The following is a 15265-nucleotide window of genomic DNA, read 5'->3' as shown; positions in this document are numbered from 1 at the left end:
TCACCAGCTCCTCGCGGTTTTCCCCAAAACCTCTTTTCTAAGCCAGCCCTGGACAGGACAAGGAGCCCTCAGGGAAGATGGATGAGCTCAAAGCCACCGGGTGACCAAAACCAAGCCCAAAGGAAGTCCCCATCCAGGCTGGAGAGCCTCTACTTCTACAACCTCACCTCTGGCACGACTGTCCCACCCTCGGGGACACTTTTCAAATGTATTTTTTGCATTATCTGTGCTCAGCTGGGTGGCTGGCTCCAGATCGTGGCTCAAGACCCAAGGGAGAAAATCAACATTTACACCCAACCCACACCCAACTGGAACAACCCAGCGCTCTCAGAGCCTTTTGCACTATTCGACCCAGATTAAGCAGAGGTTTTGGTGAATAAACTCGATCCCCGCCTCATGATTTGATTTAGATTTTAGCAGGCTGCCGCTGCGGAGGCAGATTAGGAGCAGCATTACACGTGAAGGGACGGGATTTGTTAGGCTGCTGAGCACTAACGCAGCCTCCCGAGCAGCTAGAAAGGCTCAAACCGTTGGACACAAGCGTTGGCCAACGACACCGGGACAAATATCTGGGCGTTTTGCTTCGAAAAGGAAAAGCACGCTTCTATTTTTCCCCTCTCTGCAGTGGGCTTAGTGCCAGCCTCGTTACACGAGGAAGAAATAGGATGGAAGAAATAGGATGGTCCAGTATTTCCAAACGGTCTCGAAGAAGACACACCAAAAGAAAATCTGTTCGGAGACCTGTGGATCATTGCCTTTTAATTATTATTTTTACTTCCGACAGTGGCAGCCTCTCAGAAGGAGATTTTCACCCTGGGGGTGGTTTCTGCCCCACGGGGCCAGCTGAGGTCATGGCCACCACCTGCCTGTGCCACCCCAGGAGACCGCGGTGTCCCCAAGCTGGCCGTAGGGCACCTGCCTGCAGCGGGGACCCCCTGGACCCCCACTTCTTGCTCACCATAAAACCCCAAAAGGCAAAAATGAGTGGTCGTGCAAATCAGTGCTTCGACACACAGCGAGGGGCATGCACTCCTTTAGGGCAGGGGAAAAAGAAAAAGTAACTAAATGGCATTTTCCTTACTCAAAAACCCTAAAAACAGCTATAAAATAGAAGTGTTAACTTTCTCAAAGCACTAAACTCAGGGGGAAAGGCAGCGGCCTGATGTGGAGCTGCTGCACTGGGACGGGCACAGTGCATACGGGGTCAGAGCTGTTTCCTTCCCCAGGGGGCTGCCAGGCTGATGGATGTCCCCACGTCCCCCCCCCAGCGCCAGCTCGGCTCTCTTCCTCCTCCCTGAAATTTATTACCCCGCAAAAATTAACTCGGATGGCGATTTGCATAAAGCATCGCTGTTTTTACTCCCCAAAAATTGCAAAATTTAAATCCTTCCTGGCTGCTTTCTGCAAATCCCCGTTGACTGGTGCTAATTACCCTGCTCTCCCTTAATTCTCAATTAATCAAAGCCTCGAGCAGCAGTGCCGTGTCATAATCCTGCCCTCGCGGTGCCATTCCCCATCTGAATTCCACGTAACCTCCTTGACGGATGTAGCCCAGATCCAAAAACGCTCAATATACACCACGTGCACCTGATTTTTAATAAAGATATAATTATAAAATAATGTTTTTAAATGGAAGAGATGCAGCATTTAATTGCAGTAACACCACGAGCTTTGTGGCGGCATGAGCATCTTGTGCCCTCCCATTGCTGCTGCAGGTGCAAGCAGCACAGCATCGTCCCGTGCAAACGCCCTCTCTGCCTGGCATGCTCCTGCCAAGCAGCATTACCAAAATCCAGGTTTAATTTCCACAGGATGGAGCAATCTTTCCACCCGACATCTTTTATTAGAAAGCACCAATAGGATGAATAAACCCGCACGCTTACCCCTCACCTCGCCAGCACTGATGCTTTCCAAACCCTCTCGGAGCATCGCTTTGCACGTGCTTAGCCCAAAGGAGGTTTGAAAAGTAGATGCTTTTATGAAGCATTTCTTCAGCCCTGGCTAACCAGAGGTGGAAAGGCCCAGCGGCCACCTCTGAGGCTTTTTCGTTGCTAAACAACTGATGGAAAACGCATTGATCGCTGAGGATTCAAGCAAGCGGCATTTAGTAGCGATAATTAAAAAATTCCAGCAATAAGGTTTGCTGGCAGGGAGACCTTTAATATCTGGGGAACAGCACCAGTGGTCAAGAGGCAGCAAAACCAGGATAAATAACTTCAGTTAAAATAGCTGAAGGGGTAGAAAAATCATTCAAATGCTTCCCTTGCTTGGGGGGCTGAGAAGGGCTCTGCGGGAAGGAAGGACGGGGTTTGGTTTCCATCCCCTCGCAATCCCCTTAATCCCACAGGTGGCTTCCTCTGCTGAACATAGGGGAGAAGAAAGCACAAACCTTAAAAATGAAATTAAAACAATAAAAACTCATATTAAAACTATTTTTAACTTAAGTTCACGTAAGGTGCCTCCAAGAGCTCTCCCTTGAAGCGCTGTCCCTTCATCAGTGCGCTTTCATCCGGCCACCTACCTTTCTCATCCTCCCCACGATGGCAAGAGTCCTGCCACGGGCTGGGAGCTTTCAGAAAAGTATTTCTGGGTGTTCTCTTGGGACAAGACATGTGTCTGCCCGGCCCCGAGCCTGCCCCAAGCCTCGCGTGCGGATCTGCAGAGACTTGTCCACCTCGTACCTGGCATGCAACAAGTCTGAATTTGTGTTTTAGGAACCGCTTCCCAAGCCTTCAGCGTTAAGATTGCATCACCCTCCTCGACAACAGCCACTCAATAAGCCATGCTTCGAGTTCCACAGCAATTAGTCTTTGAACCACGATTGATTTTCACAGCACGCTGCCTCCCTGCCAGCTCCCTCCCAGCAGCGAGTGGGAAAACAGACTGCCGCAAGCCAAGCCAGAGTCATCTCACCAGGCCGCAAGAAAAGATGAGCACACTCGTCCACCTCCTCCTTTATAGCAGCGTTACACGTGCAGGAGCCACCTTTACACCCTGGTAATCACAGGATTTTCTTGCTAAGCCACCGCTGGTAGGGCACCCACCAGCACCTTCGTGTCCGACGGGAGGATGGAAGCAAAAGCCAGCAGCAGTACCAACAAACCAACAGATAAATACCAAAAAAAAAACACACTACAAGCACTGTTTGGGGCACTCGACTCCATGTCATGCTTCTTTCCCCAGTCTGTGAAGCCAAACACGACCCACAGAGCTGAATCCCCAGAAATGCAGAGTGAAAACACCCAGAGCAGCTTTAACTCCGCTTCACGCGGAGATTGCACGGGTTAGAGGAATTTTAACCTTCAGCTTAGGTGAAGGTGTTTCTAATTCGCTGGCCCAAATTAAGTCCGTTTTACCCGTTCCCATGAATTGAAGGGTAAGAGCTGGCTGAGAACCAGCACGGGGCGGCACCCATAGCACCCAAACCCAGCATCTCACTGCAGCCCCTCCACCTGGGGCAGCCTTCTGAACATTATAGGGCAGCATCATGAACAAGCACCAAGAACAACGATGGGATTAAAGTGAAATTCCCGACGCGGACTGCAGTCATTCGCCACACCAGCCAAAACCACCTGTAAGAGGGAAGGAGGGTTTTTTTTTCCCCACCCGGCTGGGTGGGGCGGGTGAGACAAGAGTCAATTCTTTTCTAGGGCTTACATCACACGGAAGTTGTGCTTTCCTTGGTGACATCAGGGATAACCCAGCCATTATTGGGCTTTGGGGACAATTATATGACTTTACTCAAGCAATAGGTGTTCCTCGTAGGATGAGAGATAAACTCGGGGCAGTCCTTCTGCAGAAACTCAGAGAAAACCCTACCACATATATATACAATTCATATATATATATATAAAATATATATAATATTAAGCTGCAAGAGGAGGAATCAGGACTTGGAATGCACTTTCTATCAGCTTACAAAGTAAAAAGAGCCGTACTTCAGGTTTCTGAAGCCCCCACTGGGCTGGGGACAAGCTCGGGGACACTCCTGGGGGACGGTGACTTCCCTAAGGCAGCACCAGGGACCCAGGACAACAGCAGTTACCCAAAGCTCAGCCTAACAGGTGAAAGGGGTTTCCATCACATCCCAAACTTCCCTGCTTGGGTTGACTTTCTATATCCCACAAAAGCTACACCAATAGCCGTTTTTCCCAGAAATTTCAGAATATCAGACGCAATCCATCGTTATTAGAATATAATCAATGAAAGCAACGCGTAGCAAACTAAAGCGCGGGATGTTTAAAGAATAAAATAACCTCAAACCAACGACTCAATAATTGGAATAGCCACGGACATTCAGTTTTGATGAATAATGCGTACCCTTGCCTCTTTTCCTCACAGGATATTGAGACGAGCAGCGCCTAGGGCTCTCCAAATTTAAGCCCGTGCACAGCCTTTTCACCTCCATCACACAACGGCCTGCCAAAACCCTTTTTGGCTGCCAGCGCTGCCGTCCTGGTGAGAATCCCCAAGGGATGGCTTTTCACAAGGGCTCTTTTTCTTAGGGAAGCAGCTTAACCTGTTCCCAGGACGCTTCAGCCTGTTCTCGGAGGTTTTCGTTGTGCACCACCACCGGGGACACCGAGCTGTAAATCCCTCCCTGCCACCAGGCATACAAGAGGATACGGGCTGCTCCTGCAGCTAGACAGAGTGCTGCACTTCGATTTCATTGCCACAAACACATTTTTGTAGCTGCCTTGGCTGCTGTAGTGGGTTTACGTGGCAAGGTTTTGGTAGCAGGGGGCCATAGGGGTGGCTTCTGTGAGAAGAATCTAGAAGCTGCCCCATGTTAGATAAGGGCCCCGCTGCTGACCAGAGCCGAGCCAATAAGCGATGTTGTTTGTGCCTCTGTGAGAGCAGATTTAAGAAAGGGGGAAAAAAACAAACTGCTGGGGAACAGCAGCTGGGAGTGAGAAATGGCCTTGCAGGTGCCAAGGTCAGTGAAGAAGGAGGGGGAGAGGTGCTCCAGACGCCGGAGCAGAAGTCCCCTGCGGTCTGCGGTGAGGCCCCTGGTGGAGCAGGCTGTCCCCCTGCAGCCGATGGGTCCCACATGGAGCAGATCTCCACCCTGCAGCCCATGGAGGAGACCATGGTGGGGCAGGGAGACCTGCGCTGATGGAGGCTGCGGCCCATGGAGAGCCCCTGCAGGAGCAGGCCCCGGGCCGGAGCTGCAGCCCATGGAGAGGAGCCCACGCAGGAGCAGGGGGTCTGGGGGGAGCTGCCGCCCGTGGGGGACCCGTGCTGGAGCAGTTTGCTCCTGGGGGATGGACCCCATGGTACGGAGCCATGTGGGAGCAGTTCTTAAAGAGCTGCTGCCTGTGGGAAACCCACACACCAGCAGTTCGGGAAGGACGGCATCCCGTGGGAGGGACCCCACAGCGCAGGGGAAGAGGGCAGATGGGAGGAAGGTGTTTTTGGTTTCTTTCCTTTGTTTCTCATTTCTCTAGCTTGTTAGTAATAGGCAATAAATCTTACTGTCTCCCTCCTCTGAGTCTGTTTTGCCCGTCATGACAATTGTTGAGCGATCTCCCCGTCCTTATCTCAACCCTTGAGCCCTTTGCTTCGTATTTTCTCCCCCTTTTCCTTTGAGGAGGGGGAGTGAGAGTGCGGCCGTGGTGGAACTTGGCTGCCCACCCAAGTAAAACCACCATAGCTGCCCACATTCAGTGGGATCAATCAAATGTTTCTGGGATGGAGGAGGCCCCGTAGGAGACCCCAGCCCTCCTCGCTGCAGCCTGCTTACCGGAGCACAAGACCTACACGTGCTCCTCTGGTGGCGTCAGCCTTTCTCAAGTTCTGCCTGAAAACAACAAGCCTCCACTTTTAACCAGCTTGCTCCTATAAAACACCATAAACGCCCTCAATACAACACTAATCCAGCCATCTAAGGTGAATCACACGAGTAGGCCCTGCAGCTTCCACGAGACTGCTCCACCGGGTCGCTGTAGCAGCCAACTTTGAAAGCAGTTATAAATTAGGTACAAAACCCATAAGAGACAAGGGTCAGGACTGCTTCTCGGGCTCAAGTACGTAAGGCAAATACAATTCAGGGCTCTTCCAACACTTGGGGCAGCTCCAAAGCTATTCAAGGCTTAAAATTATGAACCGTGATTGAGATTTGCTCTTATCTCCAGCACACCCAGCGAGCGCACTGCCTCTTTTCGGCCTCGACCGCTGGATTTTGCTCTGCCCTTACTGCTCCATTACACAGGCGGTGTGCCTGCAGGAGGAGTGGAGCCAGGTCCTGCTAAAACAGCACCTTCACAGAGAATTTAATGGTATATACCGACACGGTCGGACCCAGAGAACCACCAGCCTTCTGGCTTCAAGGCTTAAAAGGCAGAAGAAGCAAGACTTGAACCTGGGGAAAGCGCTGGTCTGCTTGGTAAAGATGCTCAAAGCTTTTAATGTGGCTGTTGAAAGAGCGGGCTTTGTGAAACCCATCCTAAATCTGGAAAAGGGCCAGCACAATTAAGAGACGTAAATAATCATTCCTACCCTGCGAATGTTTCTCCCTCCCCCGTTGCGTAGCACAACCTCCCTTGTCTGAAAAAGCGTTTATCCAAAAGTGGGTCATGTCTCCTGGCATCACTAAACCTTCCCAAATTTCCCCTGATTAGTCAAAGGCAATATCCTCTCTGACATCTGAATGATTGAGGCAGCGTGTAATGCCATTTTTCCCCTGAATGAGCCACATCAAAGAGGTTTATAAGGCGAGAGATGGCAGGCTGGATAAAAGAGTTGCCAACGGATTGCCCCCAAAATATTACTGGAGAAAATGAAATCGTTTTATTTTTTTTTAATTGTTTTAGGAGGTTTCTCCTTTAGAAATGTTCAGACTTTATTCTGTGAATGCATAATGATGAGAAACCACCTCCAGAGGCTGAAACCTCACCAACTCATGAATGGAAAGATTCAATAGTTAAAACCACACTTGCACACTGAAGTCTCGGGGATTTTCCATCTTTCCTCCGTCAGGTACAACATCCAGTCTTTTCCTAGCACAGGGACAGCAAAAAATGGGTCACCCTGGCGATTAGTTACAGCCTGACCGAGCGATTAGATGAGACCTGAGCAAAGTTTAGCCAACACCAGCAGAGCTTGCATTCTGCTAATTCACTCCACGTGACCCGAAACTTTGTACCGGGCTGCGAGCAGACAGCATTTTTTTTCAATTAAAAAATAAAAATACAACCGTGAAAGCGTGGAGAACTTCGAAAATCAAACGGATATCCCCTCAGAAAATGGATCTCCCCTGAGCAAAGGTTCCACAAAGCCACTCGCCTCCATCCAGCATCAAGGGACCATGCCCACAACAGACGAGGATTTCCCTAAAATATCCGAGCACAGAGGGGCTGGAGGGTGGCTGCTGTTGAGCTCTGGAAAGCATCAGAGCTTTAATTTCACTTTAAACATGCCAATATTTTCTAGAACTTGGATTTACATGCTTAAAACACCCTTTTTTTTTTTCTTTATTTGTTTCCTTTTCTAAAATAAAGCAGAGCAGGGGAAATGTAAGCGTTCATCTCACCACTGCACAGGGAGGAACAAGTTGTCACCCCACCTGGGATGGGTCCAAATGACAAGAGGCTTAAAAACGAAAATGAAAAAGAAAACAAGCACATTTCAAACCTGGTATTTCAGCCTTCCTATCCCTCTGGCCAGGGCGTTTATAATGCCAAGGGCCATAAAAACACCGCAGGAGAGCTCTCGGTGGGTACCGCTCCTCCTCCCAGCTGGGCGTCACGATCCCTGCCCCAAAACCAGCGCAGCGCCCGCGTTATCAGAGCTCGGAGTTTAATTAAGAAGCAGAAATCCACCAGGGAGGTACTCAGCTTAATTAGATTGAAAGTAACCGCTCCTATCAGCTCGGTATCTCAGCATCCCCTCGCTGCCTTGCAGTACCTTTCACTCGCCAGGGACATCAACTGCAGAGTTCAGCAGGTGGGCAAACCCACCTCCATGTCCAAACCACATCCCCAGGTTAAACGGTAAAGAAAAGGCAAAGCAACCTCGCCTTGTGCCTGCCTGTATGCTCCAAGTGCCATCCCACGCATTTATTTATTTATTTTTCACTTTTTTTTTGACACTGATTTACCCAGAAGCACGTCGGCGCTCCAGCTGCCTGCTCGCGTGCCCGGGGATGTGGCAGCGGGTGACAAAAGAGCAGCTGGAGGTTTGCCTTGGTGACAAGAAGTCATCCTCGCGGGGTTTCTGCACGAAGCTGGACATTCCCAGAGCCGTCCTTCGAGATTTGTAAGAGGGACCTTAAAATATATTACGGGTCTTTGGGCTTTGAAGAGGCGCAACCCGCTAGGGCGCATTCCTGGGATGCAACATGTCATTCTGATAAATAATGGCCATGATTCAGCCAGGAGACAACCCTCTAAATGGTGTTTAACACATCCCAGGAGCACGTCACCCCTCCGTCACCCCTCCGTAAGGGTATCCACACCTCCATAAGGGTGTCACAGGGCAGGGCAAGGACACGGGGCTCGCCGGTTAACGCGCTGGCTCTACGCCTGGGTGGAAGACGTGCCCATCCCCGGAGGGGCTGGTTGGGGATCAGCAGGATGGGAAACGGTCACGAGAAGACAAAGCCGGGCAACCCGAAGCAAGAAGACTTGTCCTCAGAGAAGAGCAGACATTTCAGGCGCCTGCCAGGGCTCTGAGTTTCGCTGCAGTCCTTTTCCTGATCCCAGCTGTGCTTCGTGCTAATATTCCTTTAACCGCCGCGAAACGCTGCTGTTTGCAGAAGAGGTCGAAGAGCAGAGGATAACCCACGCTATCGGCCGTTTATTGCGCCGCCGGTAACTCGGAGGGTCCAAAGTCCACCCCTGAGCTGAAACTGGGCTTTTGTAGGGCCGTGCTTCCAACAACCACGCCAGGCCAAGCCCAGCTCTCTGCTCTTTTTTAGGACAAAGCTACAAACTCATCCACACGGAAATTAAAAGTTCTAAAAGCTTGGACGTGCTCAGCACTACAGTGACCGAGACCAGCTTCCAACACGTATTTGTCACGTGAAGGGCAGAAAAGCTGCAAAGAAAGCAGCTCTGCCTGCTCCGAGGCTTTGCATGGGACTAACTCCTCTCCACGCCGCCCCAGGGTGCCAGGCAGCTCTTGGCACACTTATTCCCAATATTTTTTTCCAGCGTAACACACAGAAAATCCTCTCTGCTCCTTCCTAGCTGCTCCTCAACCTCAAACCAACACACAGGCACTCGCTAAGGAAGCCTTGAAGGACAAAACATTTCCAGAAAGGCGTTCAGAAATCAGAGGGTTTACGCCGAGCGGTTCATTCAATCAGCGGGGGATCACGCCGGGCAACTTGGCTTTTGAAAACTTTCTCCCCAGAGTCAGAAACCATCGATTCATTCCAGCTACAGCACTTCGCGAGGCAACTTTAAATGAAAGTCAGAGTTTAGACATTAGGAAAGGATTATTTTTTTTTTCATGCATTAAGGTCTGGTGCCTATTGAAAAATAAAAATAATCCTTGGCAAGTAAGAGTCACTTTGCACAACGGGAGGGAAAAAAAAATAAATCAATAGCCTGGTTTCTAACTCGTTAAGGCTTGCAAAACTTCGGAAGAGCATCTCCTGAGCTGCACGCCAGCCCTGGAGGAGAAGGCAGAGCCGATGCTCGGGGCAGGCAGAGCGCTGCTGGGCGTGAGGTTTCGAGGCTAAACTTTAAACTTTTAATTAGCACGGGTCAGGAAGCACCTTTAAGAGCAGGATATCCAGAAGCAAAAGTCCTTGTATTCAATTTAACAACACGAAGACTGCCGAGGAGGAAGGCCAGGCGTGTAAGCAAGCCCCACGCTACAAATCCAAGCGTCTCTGGAGGCGAAGCTCGCGGAGGGAGGGACGCTTGGCGGCGGAGCTTCCCCTCTTATCCCATTACGGGACAACGTCGGCATCTGCCCGGGCTTAGAGGGATTGAGCTGCGGTTGCCTCGGCTGCATTTTAGCAGCATCAGCAACAGGGCAAGAGGAAGCTGGGGACGTGGTGGGAGCGTGCGAGCAGCCCCAGCAAAACATTTGCACGGGGTCCCACAAAGCTCCAGCCGTTCTCCATCTGAAACAGGTTTTGTTCTATTTCTGATTTTAGTATTTTTATGCAAACAGGATCCCTCAATAGCACCACACCTCCTCTACTCACTTTCCTCTTCCCCTAAGACCCAGGGGCACTGAATTCCTGTTGGGCACAGGACCAGGAGCAAGAAAAGCACACTCAGGGTCTCCCCAGAACTATTTACCCACGCAGAGTCCCACGTGCTTGAAGCTTGATGCACACCAGCTGCTTGGGAGCCACTCACCTGCTCCTAATTAGGCACAGATGCTAATTATCTCACTTGACGGGGGGGGGGGGCTATTAAACACCAGTCACGCCTTCTGAAGGGTCACAGGTGAGCCATGATGCAAAAAGAGCCTTCCCCGGGAGTTCACAGCTGCTGATGTTTCCAGGGCAGGTTCCTCTCCTGCCTGATAAGCTCCTCAGAGTAATATGTTTATCAGCGTGGCTTTAACGAGCACTAAATAAGTGCTAAGAAAGTGCTACGCATCCCGTGAGGGCCCAGGAGACCTGCTGCAAGCTTCAAGTGGAAGTTAGAGGTCTCCGAACCATGTCGCAGCTCCTGCAGCCGGCAGGAGGACGCAAAAGGCCCTGCTCGGTCCTTCAGCAGCTCCTTTTCTTCTGGTTTACGCAGCCAGAGGAAGGACTCGGAGGGAGATAATGTTGTGGCTGGGTTAATGCAACACCACGCAGCGGATCGATGGGCACTTAGCTGGGAGTATCGACTCCAGGCAGCCGGATTATCCGCATCTTTGCTCCAAAAGCGTTGTTCCCGTCCTGCCGGCAAGGTGATCCAGGAGGCACCGCCGTCCTGCGCTCCAAAAGTCCTCTCCTAATCCATCGTGGAAGCACTCCTGCATCTTACATCTTTTCCTTGCCTCAATTCCGTGCGTGAGGTTGTGCAGAGCGCCAGAAAATGCAAGAGGGTGCCACAAAACCCAGGGCAGGCAGCGGGTGTCTTCGCCCCCCTATATTTTGGGGGGCTGGATGAGCTGTAGGTGCTCATCGGAGCTTCAGGCCACGGGGCTGGATGCGCAAAGGGTGATGCACGGGTGAGCACCGTGATCCATCTTGGTATTTTCCCAAAGCAGCCTGGAGAGGACATCCAGGGGACATCTGCTGCACCTCGAACCACGCACGGCTCCAACCTGCCCCGGTGATGGGCAGCGGCACGGCCAAACCTTGCCCGCTTTCACTGCATCCCCAAAATGTCCCCTTGAGGCAGATGGATGCCAGCAGCAGGATCAGCGCTGAAGCACCAGCGCTCATCAGGAACCTCATTAGTATCAAAAATAAATTGAAAATAGAGCACGCGGATGGCTACTGCATCCCCGTGGCGTCCCAGGTGCCTCGCTGGACAGCCACAGGATAACCCACAGGCATCTTACACCCGCTCAGCGGACGGACGGGAGCACAAACCTAATCAAGTTAGCATAAAAACGCACAACCCGGGCTAATTAACCCGATCATCAAGTTAAGAATCAGCTAACCCCACCATTACAACCAGCCCACAGATAGGGACAGCGCAGCGCTCGCGGCGAGCCTCCTGCCCGGGGCCACTTGCCGTCGCGTCCCCGCGCTCGGCCGATGGAGATGCTGAGGTCCGCATCTGATCGCGTCTCCCGCGGAGATTTTTTCCGTGGAAAACCCGCGGTTTTGGTTCGGAAGGGCTCCCAAAAAAAGAAGGAGATCAGCCAAATCGTTGGCAGACCCGCTGCATCCAGCAGGGATTCTCACGTTCGCAGAGGTTCAGAGGACGAGCTGCCAAATTCGCGATTCATCCCGCACCCGTGCAATATGGACAGCCCTGAAAATAAGCGACGGCCCCCCCCCACCCCGGTGTTACATAAGGGCTGCCTGAGCTGGGTGCAGAAGCAGGAATCCGCAGCGAAGTTGGAGCTGGGAGACTGGCACGGAGACAAAAAGCCATTCCCTGAAAGGGCTGGTGCCAGCCCAGCATCGGTCCCCCGTCCGCCCTGACCACGCTCGCAGGGAGAAAACCCTAAAAATCCTCATTAAAACCCTAAAATCCTCGTTTTTATGGCAGGCGATGCCGGCATCTCTCGGTCTACCGGCATAAAAAGCTTTCAAAGCCGAGAACTTTTCTCGCTGAGCCTCTGCCTCGCACGTCCCCACCTCGGTAGGGGACCCCACAGCGGTGGCTCCACGGTACCCGGAGTCATCCCAAACCCTTTGCAGGTCGAAGGGTCCTGCCCAAGGGCACTTTCCCCCTTTTTTTCTTTTTTTCTTTTTTTTTTTCCCTGCACCTCACCTCCACCCTGGCATGCAAATGCCATTTGCTTATCCGGGGCCGGCCGGCGGGGCAGAGCGGTAACTGATCTGCTGGGAACCAGCCGCACGGAGCGGACCGAAAAGAACCGAGAAAAGGAGAAGAGAAAGAGCAGAAAGGCAAGGGAAAAAAAAAAATAAAAAAAAAATCAAATGCCACCTCTCCTAGCCCTAAAAGCCAGCCCCCGGGCTGGCTGGCAGCCTCCCGTTGGCACAAGCGCGGCTCGCTGGGAACAAATCTGGGCTCCTCTCTCGCCCATCGGCCATGTTCCCCTCCCCGCTGCCAGGAGGAAGCGGCTTGGCCTCGCCTGCTGCTGAAAAAAAAAAAAAAATAAAATAAAATACAATAAAAATTATTTGGGATTTGCAAAACCAAGAGGGAAATCCACCAAGGCACCTGGGAGCGCTCCGCTCCCGGCAGGTTTTCTCCTTTCCCTCTCCAGCCCGGTGTTTCGGGACCACGGGGAATAATTCGTCAAAAGTTCCCGTCCGGGAAGAGGAGCGGCTCGGAGCCGCACCTTTCGAGCCCTGCTTGAAATTCACCGGGCGAAATTCGGCTTTTTTTTTTTTTTGCCCCCAAAACCCCGCCGCGCCCCGCGGGGGGGGGGAGCCGCGCGTCGGGGCGCGGATGCGGCGCAAGGGGAGGGATGGAGAGGGGCAAGGGGGGGGGGGGGGGGTCCCGGGGGCGGGCAAGTTGCTGCCCCGCTTTTCCCATAACGAAACAACCCCAAACCCCATAAAGCTTCCCCCCAAACCCCCTCGGCTCACCTTGGTGTAGAGCTGGGCTGCGGACATGGCCGGGCACGGGCAGCGCTAGGCGCGGGGCATGGGGCCGGCAGGTTGCGGGGTGGTGGTGGGGGGGGGGGGGGAGGGGGGGGCCGCCGGCCCGACAGGGCGACAAGGCGACAGAGAGGGCGACCTTTACACCCGCCGCCGGAGCGGGAGGAGGAGGAGGAGGAGGAGGAAGAGGAGGAGGAGGAGGAGGCGAAGGCAGCGCCGCCTCCGCCGCGCCCCGCTCAGGTAAAGGGGTGGCACGGCTGGGCACGGCTCGGCTGCTCTGCAGGGCTTGGGTGCTGGGTCCTCATCTGTCAGTCCGTGTGATTTGATATGATTTGCTTATTTGTTTCATTTGGTACCCTTATTTCTTTCATTGCTTATTTGTTTCATTTGTTATTCGTTCATTTGTTCATTTATTATTACCACCCTTTTTGTTATCGTCCCCCTTTTATCATCGTCCCCCTTTTATCATCGTCCCCCCTTTACTTCCATCCCCCCTTTACTTCCATCCCCCCTTTACTTCCATCCCCCCTTTACTTCCATCCCCCTTTACTTCCATCCCCCTTTACTTCCATCCCCCTTTACTTCCATCCCCCTTTACTTCCATCCCCTTTACTTCCATCCCCTTTTACTTCCATCCCCTTTTACTTCCATCCCCCTTTACTTCCATCCCCCTTTACTTCCATCCCCCCTTTACTTCCATCCCCCTTTAACTTCCATCCCCCTTTACTTCCATCCCCTTTACTTCCATCCCCCTTTTACTTCCATCCCCCCTTTACTTCCATCCCCTTTTACTTCCATCCCCCTTTTACTTCCATCCCCCTTTTACTTCCATCCCCCTTTTACTTCCATCCCCCTTTTACTTCCATCCCCCTTTTACTTCCATCCCCCTTTTACTTCCATCCCCCTTTTACTTCCATCCCCCTTTTACTTCCATCCCCCCTTTACTTCCATCCCCTTTTACTTCCATCCCCCCTTTACTTCCATCCCCCCTTACTTCCATCCCCCCTTTACTTCCATCCCCCCTTTACTTCCATCCCCCTTTTACTTCCATCCCCCCTTTACTTCCATCCCCCTTTTACTTCCATCCCCCTTTTACTTCCATCCCCCCTTTACTTCCATCCCCCCTTTACTTCCATCCCCCTTTTACTTCCATCCCCCTTTACTTCCATCCCCCTTTACTTCCATCCCCCTTTACTTCCATCCCCCCTTTACTTCCATCCCCCCTTACTTCCATCCCCCTTTACTTCCATCCCCTTTTACTTCCATCCCCTTTTACTTCCATCCCCCTTTTACTTCCATCCCCCTTTACTTCCACCCCCTTTACTTCCATCCCCCCTTTACTTCCACCCCCTTTACTTCCATCCCCCTTTACTTCCACCCCCTTTACTTCCATCCCCCTTTACTTCCATCCCCTTTTACTTCCATCCCCCCTTTACTTCCATCCCCCTTTACTTCCATCCCCTTTTACTTCCATCCCCCTTTTACTTCCATCCCCCCTTTACTTCCATCCCCCTTTACTTCCATCCCCTTTTACTTCCATCCCCTTTTACTTCCATCCCCCTTTTACTTCCATCCCCCTTTACTTCCATCCCCCTTTACTTCCACCCCCTTTACTTCCATCCCCGTTTACTTCCATCCCCTTTTACTTCCATCCCCTTTTACTTCCATCCCCCTTTTACTTCCATCCCCCTTTACTTCCACCCCCTTTACTTCCACCCCCTTTACTTCCATCCCCCTTTACTTCCATCCCCCTTTTACTTCCATCCCCCTTTACTTCCATCCCCTTTTACTTCCATCCCCCTTTTACTTCCATCCCCCTTTACTTCCATCCCCCTTTACTTCCATCCCCCTTTACTTCCATCCCCCTTTTACTTCATCCCCCTTTTACTTCCATCCCCCTTTACTTCCATCCCCCTTTACTTCCATCCCCCTTTACTTCCATCCCCCTTTACTTCCATCCCCCTTTTACTTCCATCCCCCCTTTACTTCCATCCCCCTTACTTCCATCCCCCCTTACTTCCATCCCCCCTTTACTTCCATCCCCCTTTACTTCCATCCCCCTTTTACTTCCATCCCCTTTTACTTCCATCCCCCCTTTACTTCCATCCCCCTTTTACTTCCATC

At 51.9% G+C, this 15265-nt stretch overlaps 1 protein-coding gene across 2 annotated transcripts in view; it reads right to left on the bottom strand.

Annotated features, from left to right (window-relative positions):
* MYO5B (myosin VB) overlaps positions 1-13285 on the bottom strand; it is an 87197-nt gene extending 73912 nt beyond the window's left edge. Inside the window, exon 1 of one of the 2 annotated variants that reach the window (XM_040540759.1) lies at positions 13130-13285. In XM_040540759.1, coding sequence (XP_040396693.1) covers positions 13130-13156 — 27 coding nt within the window. In that variant the 5' untranslated portion in view covers positions 13157-13285. The remainder of the gene's footprint in view (positions 1-13129) is intronic. The other variant, XM_040540758.1, reaches the window with a different exon arrangement.
* Between the last annotated feature and the right edge of the window lie 1980 nt (positions 13286-15265).

Source organism: Cygnus olor, chromosome Z (genome assembly GCF_009769625.2).
Source record: "Cygnus olor isolate bCygOlo1 chromosome Z, bCygOlo1.pri.v2, whole genome shotgun sequence".
NCBI lineage: Eukaryota > Metazoa > Chordata > Aves > Anseriformes > Anatidae > Cygnus > Cygnus olor.
This window is presented reverse-complemented; position numbering and strand designations above follow the sequence as displayed.